Source organism: Anolis sagrei, chromosome 11, assembly GCF_037176765.1.
Source record: "Anolis sagrei isolate rAnoSag1 chromosome 11, rAnoSag1.mat, whole genome shotgun sequence".
Lineage (NCBI taxonomy): Eukaryota > Metazoa > Chordata > Lepidosauria > Squamata > Dactyloidae > Anolis > Anolis sagrei.
The window spans coordinates 12,188,760-12,198,754 of record NC_090031.1 but is presented as its reverse complement, the minus strand read 5'-3'; the positions used below and the strand labels follow the sequence as shown (position 1 = coordinate 12,198,754).

The 9,995-nt window shown below is 45.2% G+C and overlaps 1 protein-coding gene across 1 annotated transcript; it reads right to left on the bottom strand.

The window, feature by feature from the left end:
* Positions 1-483: 483 nt before the first annotated feature.
* On the bottom strand, positions 484-9,455 carry TLR4 (toll like receptor 4). Its single transcript, XM_060757318.2, has 3 exons — positions 9,286-9,455; positions 5,559-5,725; positions 484-3,056 (listed from the first exon to the last, which is right to left on the bottom strand). Exons 1-3 carry the CDS (start codon positions 9,382-9,384, stop codon positions 797-799), a joined length of 2,526 nt encoding a protein of 841 aa, XP_060613301.2. The 5' UTR covers positions 9,385-9,455; the 3' UTR covers positions 484-796.
* Positions 9,456-9,995: the final 540 nt, after the last annotated feature.

Below are 9,995 nucleotides of genomic sequence, written 5' to 3'. Positions count from 1 at the left end.
CAATGCTGCATCATAAGATACAGAATCCTTCCAGTAGCATTCAGTCCAATATAACAGTTAACATGAACATTAATAAATAAAGATTAAAACAGTATACTTACACTCTGATTAGCTATTGCCCGACTGGTGGCTGTTTAGCTAGCCATCTACTAATGAATACTCCGCTTCACTTATCCAAATCCTCTTCCATGCCATAGTCAAACATTGTCAATTGTCCTTTAACCTGATTGCTCGAAGGCCTGGTCCCACAGCCACATTTTAACCTTTTTTCTAAAGGTGAGGAGGGATGACAATGACCTAATTTTCCCGGGGAGCAAATTCCGCAGGCGGGGGGCCACCACCGAGAAAGCCATGTGTCTCGTCCCCACCAAGCGTGTTTGAGACATAGGCAGGGCCAAGAGCAGGGCCTCCCCGGACGATCTTACGCTCCAAGGTGGGACATAGAAGGAGATACGTTCAGACAGGTATGATGGACTGGAGCCGTATAGGGTTTTATAGGTCAAGACCAGCACTTTGAATTGGATCGGCAGCCAGTGGAGTTGGCACAGCAGGGGGGTGGTATGCTCCTTGTATGACGCTCCAGTGAGTAATCTAGCTGCCTTTCAGAACACAAAAACAACAATACATGGTCAACATATGGTTGCACTATATAACTGGCTCAGCATTGCAAGACAAAAGATGTAAGTTTGGATCCTTTTAATAGTTCAGTCCAGAGTAGATCCACTAAATCCATTGTTGAGAGTCAACACTTATGTAAATCCCATTGATTCAACAGATATGGTCTAGCTGCAGAATCCTAGTTGGTTAACATTAGCTTCAATTCATCTTCAGTCCAAGTTTTGCCCTCAAGCAAAGCTGACTTCAGCTGCCTGAGGAACATGTGTCGATTCAGTTCCCGATCCCGCCACACCAAATAAGTGTTCTTCCGTAAGTAGCGGAACAAGCCCAGCTTCTGCCGCACAACGGCATTGTCCACACCTTCTAGAACAACTAAAACCAGGCTGGCCTTCCTGTCCAGGAGCTGCCAAGACTGGGCCACTTCCAGTTCAAAGTTACACCAGCGACTCTCAAGGAAGTGGGGGGAGATTACCGCAATGACTTTGCGGCTGCTCTGGAAGCCTTCCTTGATAATGTTGGTGATGATGGAAACTCCAGGAACAAAGTCACGATAGTAGAGACAGAGGCGAAAGCGAGGCACTCCAACCTCTAGTGTCTCTTCCAGCTCCCGTGTCACCCATTCCTGGTCCTCACTGGAGTAGATGACAAAGGCATCGTAAATGTTTTCCTTTTCAGTTGAAACGTGGTCTCTTTTGAGCAACACCACCATATAATACAGATGGAAATAATACTTGTAAACCAGGACCGCAAATAAGATCAGAACTAGGAAAGTGGTAACTAAAACAGCTACTGTGGTTTTACTGATTTGACAAGAAGATAGGTCAAAATCCATCAGGCGGGTATCCTTTAAGTCCATGGGGCTATGGCAAACCATGCATTTGGCATGCTTAAGGAGATCCTTTGGCTTTTTTGTCCACCTTAAAAAAAGCACATGAGCACAGGAACAATCAAAAGGATTCCAAGAGAGATCCAGGTACTTCAGACTAGTAGGCAAGTTCTCAAGAACCTGCTCTGTAACAGTTGCTAAGTGATTGCCATGCAGATCCAATGTGGTGAGGGAACGAAGATGCAGAAAGACTTCAGCATCAAGGCTTAGTAAGTTGTTATGGCTGATGTTGAGTTCACGGAGTTCATGGAGGTGAGCAAAGGCAATGGGTGTGACACGCTTGAGTTGGCAACTGGAAATATCCAAAATGTGTAGCTTGGTGAGGTTCTTGAAGTTGCCTACCAATTCATCGCCCCCAAAGGAGTTACCGGACATTTTCAGAACTCTCAGGTTGTCCAAGCCACAAAAGGAGCATTCAGTTACTATGCAGATATCGGTGTGAGAAATATCAAGGTAGAAGAGGTTTCCAAGGCACAAAAAAGAGGGAAAGGCTCCTGTTTTGCCAAGTTTTGTATGTTGCAAATCCAAATATTCTAGTTTGTAGACCCCAGAACACTCTGGGGGGAATGTAATTTTAGAGTTGAAGCTCAGATTCAGATGTTTCAAATTTGGAAGCCCTTCCATGAGGGATGACCACCCAAAGGAGACAACAAGGCCATTCTCACTGAGATCCAGGACCTCCAGGTTTTGTGGACCATTGAAGTCCTCTGCAAAGCGAGTGAGGTATCTTTCACTCTTGGTGATGCGGAGCACTCTTAGCTCTTTTAAAGAAGACAGGCTCTCAGCAGGGACACTTCTCAATCTGCAGTTCTTCAATTCAAAGTGGTGTATGCTGGAATTTTCTGGGAATTGTGACACTTGTTCAATGTCGGTGTTCACCAACCTCACTGAGTGGATGTTGTTCAAGCAATCTGAGAGCCTGTCAGTATGGTAAATACGAGATATTTGCACAAGAGCAATCTCCTGCAAGCACATATGACAGAGTCCATCCAAATGAGCTTTGTTGATGTCCTCCAGCCTGTCAGCATTCCTATATGCCCCTAATACTAGACGGTTGGCGTGTAAGCCAGACAGATTCTGGAGGCCGGCTTGCATATGGGCACTGCTCTCAAAGCAGCCTCGCAAGGATAGTTCTTGAAAATATACCCCCGAAAAACTGTTTAGTTCAATGTATTTAATGGCGTTCTTGGACAGAACTAGTGTAAGGTTCCTGCTTTGAAAGCCATCAAGGTCTCCTGCAGAAATAGCCGAGATCTTGTTTGACTGGAAGCTCAAAAACCGGAGAACGATCAGTTGGGAGAAGTATTCTGGGAGTCTCAAGGAAGTTATGCGATTGTTGCTCAGATTCAACTCTTGGAGAGCAGTCAAATGCCCAATGGGCAAGCTGTCCAGCCCAGACACGTGAGTTTCTACAGCGATTAGTTTTTGCAAGGACATCAGGTCACGAAATGCTCTTGGACCCAAGAACTGGAGAGGATTGGCAGTCAGGATCAAGACTGAAAGGTTATAGAGACCCATAAAAGCATTGTCTTCAATTCGCTGGATGCCACACCTAATGGAGAAGAAGACAAAAGATTCTGGAGGACGAGCCCTTGTACAATGACAGAAAGAAAGCCACCAAAACCTTTCCTCGGAGAAGGGGCACCTAACCTCTTATCAAATCAAGTCTGACGCCTCTGAAATTCATCTATGTTGCTCTTATCTGATTCCACTAAGATTGGAAGAGTGAAAAAAAGGAACGAAAGGTCACTAGTGTCCTTCTTGAGAAGCCAACTCTTCAAGACTTTGCTTTTTATATACCAGCCACAAGACTGAGGAATGTAATAGACTTAAAAACCTGTGACATAATTTTGCCTGCTTTCCTTTGCCACTTTTTTTAGATTGTACAACTGAAGACAGATACTGTCTTGTCTTTGGTTTATGATGGAAGCAATTCCTGGAGACTTTCCAGATACTCTCTGTTTCTAGATTAATACTGTCTTAATCCAGGGCTCCTCAAACTTTTTAAACAGAGGGCCAGGTCACAATCCCTCAAACTGTTAGAGGGTCAGATTATATTGTCGAAGGCTTTCATGGCCGGAATCACTGGGTTGTTGTAGGTTTTTTCGGGCTATATGGCCATGTTCTAGAGGCATTCTCTTCTGACGTTTCGCCTGCATGTATGGCAAGCATCCTCAGAGGTAGTGAGGTCTGTTGGAACTAGGAAAAAGGGTTTATATATCTGTGGAATGACCAGGGTGAGACAAAGGATTCTTGTCTGCTGGAGCTAGGTGTGAACGTTTCAACCGATCACCTTGAATGTTTCAACTGATCACCAACAAATGCTGCATTCAGCAAAGGACAAGAGGGATCCTCTCGCTTCTGCAGGGGTCTGCGATATACCATGAAGCTGTGGACAAGTCTACATAGGGACCACCAAACGCAGCATTGGCCAAACACGAATCAAGGAACATGAAAGGCACGGCAGACTACCCACACACACAGATAGATATCTACATAAAAACTCCAACCATCACCCAAGTCAAAAAAGAAGCACCATTAAAGCCTTGGCAGACCGTGCAAAAAGAATCTGCGAATCCCACCTCCTCCAAGATGAACTGAACCACCTTAACTGGGCTCTCCAGGCCAATGGAGACTCCACCTCAGACATCAGAAGAGCTGCAAGACCAAGAACAAGCCATGAGAGTCAAGATGAAGATCCACCCAGAGGAAAAGTGTTCTTGCCATACATCAAGGGAACCACTGACCGCATTGGGAAGCTGATGAGGAAACACAACATACAAACAATCTACAAACCCACCAAGAAAATCCAACAAATGCTACGTTCAGCAAAGGACAAGAGGGATCCTCTCACCTCTGTAGGAGTCTACCGTATACCATGCAGCTGCGGAGAAGTCTACATAGGGACCACCAAATGCAGCATTGCCCAAACATGCATCAAGGAACATGAAAGGCACTGTAGACTACTTCAACCAGAGAAGTCAGCCATAGCAGAGCACCTGATGAACCAGCCTGGACACAGCATATTATTTGAGAACACAGAAATGCTGGACCACTCTCACAACCACCATGTCAGACTACACAGAGAAGCCATTGAAATCCACAAGCATGTGGACAATTTCAACAGAAAGGAGGAAACCATAAAAATGAACAAAATCTGGCTACCAGCATTAAAAAACTCTAAAAATAGAACAGCACAACAACAGAGAGGAAACAAACAAGGACATCTAATCACCTCTCAACAAAAGATTGCTCCAGGCTCTGCCAGGCAATCAAATGCTAATCAAGGTGATTAGTTGAAACATTCACACCTAGCTCCAGCAGACAAGAGTCCTTTGTCTCACCCTGGTCATTCCACAGATATATAAACCCTTTTTCCTAGTTCCAACAGACCTCACTAGTAGTCACTACCTCTGAGGATGCTTGCCATAGATGTAGGTGAAACGTCAGGAGAGAATGCCTCTAGAAACATGACCATACAGCCTGAAAAAACCTACAACAACCCGGTCGGATTATAATTTGGAAAAAAAAATGAGTGAATTCCTATGCAAACTGCACATACCTTATTTGTAGTGCAAAGAACACTTTAAAAATACAATAATTAAAATGAACAATTTTAACAAATATAAAATTATTAGTATTTCAATGAGAAGTGTGGACCTGCTTTTGGTTGATGAGATAGGATTGTTGTTGTTGTTGTTGTTGTTGCTGTTGTTGTTGTTGTTGTGTGCTTTCAAGTTGTTCCAGACTTAGGTTGACCCTGAGTGAGGGCCGGGTAAATGACCTTGGAGGGCTGTATTCGGTCCCCGGGCCTTAGTTTGAGGACCCCTGGTCTAATCTATCTAGTCAGAGTCCTAAGAGACTGAACCATCTTAAGCAAGACCCAACTTGATCTCATAAAGCCTGACATCTCAGAGGTGAAAGTGTTAAAAGCGATGTCATTTGCATGTATTAAATATCCATTTTTTTCCAGGATGCCCTACTAAGACCACATAGGCAGCCTTCCACATAGGCTGCCTGGTGGCATTAGAGATTAAATATAACCCCATCTTACCTGGTGAGGTCCAAAAATCTCAGTGCAGGGACAAGTGAGAAATAATTGAAAGTCAAAATCCTGAGTAGGTTGAAGCTTAGATCCAAGTTTTCAGTTGTGTTTGGAAGGCCTGGTGGGATTCCACTGAGGTTCAACTCCATGCATCTGTATATGCTACCTGGGATCACCTGGAATGGAACAAGACAACTTTATGGTTGTCCTCCAAGGTATTTTTCAAAGACCAAACTGCCCACCTGACATGCAGATAAAATCAGAAGAAACAGTGGTTCCCAACTTCTTTTTTGACCAGGGACCACTTGATCATCGACCACTTGGACTAGGGACCACTCTCCAATATTAGTACCAAAAGGGTGACGAATCAGTTTTTGGTCAACTTTAGATTCAGTTTGGTTCTTTGGAGTGCTGATTCAGAAAATTTCATTGGATAGACCACATCAGCTCTAGTTTCTGGTACAGAACATATGCCATCCAATAGTCGCCATCTGCTCACCTTGGCACTATCAGAGGTTCCGTGAGACCAGTCACTTTCGTTGCAACAATGTAGTAATGGTGATACCATGGATCATATTTTAGGTCTTGGGAACCACTGATCCAAATGAATAGACTTAGAATCCCAGGTGATATAGTTTTGCCATTTTGTACCATCTGATGTGGGACCCCACTGAATGTAAAATCAGGCTATGACATAGGGGTGAATTCTGAATATCAAGAGTAGGCCTAGTGAAATAATTGGGTTACATGTTAGTTAAGACAGACATAATATCACTACTGACCAAAAGGTCATGAGTTCAAAGCCAGCCCGGGTCGGAGTGAGCGTCCGACCAATTTGTGTAGCTTGCTGTCGACCTTTGCAGCCCGAAAGACAGTTGCATCTGTCAAGTAGAAAATTTAGGTATCACTTATGCAGGGAGACTAATTTACGACGCCATAAAAATCTCCAGCAAGCATCAATATTTAATACTGATATTGTACAGGGTTAGTCAAAATGAATAGGCCAATAAGAAAATTAATTGTACCCGAATGTATGTTTACTGTAACCAAACCACAGCTACGTAGCGACAGATAAACTATCAAAGTTTTTTTTGAGCAACACACATGTACGTTAATGCCGCTAGGCGTCGCTAGGAGTCGCTGTTTTCAAAATGGCGGAATCAGGCAAAGAGAAGGCGTTTTGTGTGATGACATTTGCTAAAACAATGTCAGTAATTACGGTCCAGCGAGAATTTTGAGCCAAGTATGGCAAGGAACCACCTCATCGACATTCCATTGCGAGGTGGGTAAAGCAATTTGAGGAGACGGGCTGCTTATGCAAGGGTAAAACCACAGGACGACCGCGTGTGCTGCATTCGATGCCATTACGTCGGATGTGCTGCAACGGATGTGGAATGAACTGGACTATCGCTTGGACGTCTGCCGTGTCACACGGGGCACCCATATCGAACATCTCTGAAGGTGAGACAAAACTTTGATAATTTATCTGTCGATACGTAGCTGTAGTTTGGTTACAATAAACATACATTCGTCTAAAATTAATTTTCTTATTGGCCTATTCATTTTGACTAACCCTGTATTATGCTAATAATATAATATATTATATGCATATATATATTGTAAGATGCTCTGATTCCCCTTTGAGGTGAGGAGGGCGAAATATAAATGCAATAAATAAATAAATAAATAAATAGTTGATATCAATAACTGGGCCTATGTGCAGAAACTCTTAAACTATATCTTCAGCTTTACTGTTCACTTGTAGATTACCTTTGCCAATGGCTATTTTATAAAAATATTCAGCTAAAAGGGGTGAAAAAAATCCACCAGCTTTCAGATACATTTCAAAGGCTATCGGAAGGAAACAAGGAGAGTTTTAAGAGAGGACCAGAAAAGCAATTACAACTTGTGCAAGATCTGTGTTGTCTTTGCAGTCTGGGTGTGATCCTGGATTCATTGCTGAGCCTGGAACCCCAGGTCTCGGCGGTGACCAGGGGAGCATTCGCACAATTAAAGCTTGTGCACCAATTGCGCCCGTACCTTGGGAAGTCTGACTTGGCCACAGTAGTCCATGCTCTTGTTACATCCCGTATAGACTACTGCAATGCTCTCTACGTGCGGTCAGAGGCAGCCATAGGTAATTTTCAACGGTAAGCAAACAGTATTTTGGTGCCCCCCCCCCCAACGAATCATTGATATATATTTTCTGTTTGTCGTGGGAGTTCTGTGTGCCATATTGGTTCAATTCCATCATTGGTGGAGTTCAGAATGCTCTTTGATTGTAGGTGAACTATACATCCCAGTAACTACACTTGCCGCATTTGCTCCCTTGCCTGGCCTGCTTTGGGTCCGGAGGCGTGTCTGAAGACCCCGGCGTGTGTACCAAAAGTCACCTCTTCTCCTGACTTTCTCCTCAGCCATTGGGACCGAGAGAGAGAGAGAGAGAGAGAGAGAGAGAGGTGGAGATGCCCACCTTTCCTGAAGGTAGGCGCAAAAACAAAGGAGGAAGCGGAGGTGGGAGATACCTCCAGCCGGAGGGGCTCCCCCCCCTCTCTCTCTTGGTCCCAATGGCTGAAGAGAAAGTCAGGAGAAGAGGCGACTTTTGGTGCACACACTGGGGTCTTCAGACACGCCTCCGGACCCAAAGCAGGCCAGGCACGGCAGCTCCACCCCTTGGCCCACCTGCGGATTCGGGAGAGGAGAGGAGGCGGGTGGAGCGCCGGGGGATTGGGAAAGGGAGCCGGGCATGGGGAAGGGATCGAATGCGGAGAACGATTGAGCGCCAGCTCTGCTCACGCACCCACTGGCCGGGTGGAGCAGGAACGAGAGGGGCTAGGCGAGGCTCAAGAGCCCGGCCCCTTTGGGAAGAGGATCGCCTGGCAGCGAGGCAAGAAAGCTGAGGTCCCATCCCCCCGGACTGCTAGGGCTGTTGTGAGCTGAGGGGGTGCTCCTCAAGTGGCAGTCGAGGGGCATTTACAGGAGCCTCTGCACCCCTGGCAAAAAAAAAGTGTTCTGCGACTGCTTACTTCTAGTAATGGACAAGCCGCCCCTGCGTGCGGTTGCCTTTGAAAACTGTCCGGAAGCGTCAACTGGTCCAATGGACAGCAGCCAGATTGCTAACTGGAGCGGCTCTCAGGGAGCATACAACCGCCTTGTTGCGCCAGCTCCACTGGCTGCCAGTTCGCTACCGGGCACAATTCAAAGTGCTGGTTCCAACCTATAAAACCCTAAACGGTTCTGGCCCAACTTACCTGTCTGAACTATCTCCCCTTATGAAGCAACTAGGACCTTGAGATTGTCCGGAGAGGCTCTGCTCTCAGCCCTGCCTTCGTCACAGGTACGTTTGGCGGGGACAAGAGACAGGGCCTTTTCAGCGGTGGCTCCCCGGCTATGGAACACCCGCCCCAGAGAGATTAGATCTGCTCCCTCCCTCTTAATGTTTCGGAAGCAACTCAAAATGTGGCTGTTTGAGCAAGCGTTCACAAACACAGAGTAATGGATACAAACAAGTGACATAGGAACGGATAACTGACGATGGAACTGGACAATGCTTGACAGTAAGGAGAAGCCAATGATGTTGTTTTTATTGCTGTTGTGATTCATGTAATTTTAATTGTTTTAAAATTGTATTATGATACTATGTATACTGTTTTGTTGGAAACCGCCTTGAGTTGCCGATAGGCTGAGAAAGGCAGTATACAAATACAGTAAATAAACAAACTTCTCATTGACCTACCTCCAAACAGGGATTGAGGCAGCTGGTTCTCCACTGGGACCAAAACAGCACCAGCAAAGGGAAGAACATCTGTGGGCAGAGGGCACCACCCCTGGGCATCTTCAAGCTAACAACATGAGGAAGAAAGGAGAAATAAGCAGGAAAGAGAGATCGAAAATCCAGCAGACAAACACTTGCTTCGTCATGTAAGGCAGGCCAAGATCCTAGGAGAACGGGCAAATCTACACACAGCAGGAGAAGGAAGTGCAATTGAAAAAGAAAGAAAAAAGCAAACCGGAGGTTGTCCCTGGTGCAAGATCTATGTTGCCTTCTGGTAAACGGAGGTCTAGAAAGGCATGCTGTAGTTGACTGCAGGGCAAGAGGAAGTTCAGTCTTGCCATATGAGTTCCTCTTTTTGGTCAGACGGACTTAAAACCGTACGTTATACAGAATTCTGTGATTCTGCCCTCTGTTGTTTCTCTCTTTCTTTCTTTCTTGCCTCCTTCCTTCCCTTCCTTTCCAACTTCACTTGAGGAAAGCCAGTCATGTATGCAGTTCTTACTTCTGATGAGAGTACTTAGCACAGTGTTTTTCAACTTTCCGAATGCCGTGACCCCTTAATACAGTTCCTCATGTTGTGGTGACTCCCAACCATAACATTATTTTCGTTGCTACTTCATAACTGTCATTTTGCTACTGGCATGAATTGTAATGTCAATATCTGATATGCA

What these genes read in the sequence shown, in the direction of transcription:
- TLR4 (XM_060757318.2), bottom strand. Translation starts at nt 9,384, where the DNA reads ATGCCCAGGGGTGGTGCCCTCTGCCCACAGATGTTCTTCCCTTTGCTG. An exon ending in GCCTCAATCCCTGTTTGGAG is followed by an intron (nt 5,726 to 9,285) that starts GTAGGTCAATGA and finishes GTTCCATTCCAG; the next exon opens with GTGATCCCAGGTAGCATATA. An exon ending in AGATTTTTGGACCTCACCAG is followed by an intron (nt 3,057 to 5,558) that starts GTAAGATGGGGT and finishes CTTCTCCATTAG; the next exon opens with GTGTGGCATCCAGCGAATTG.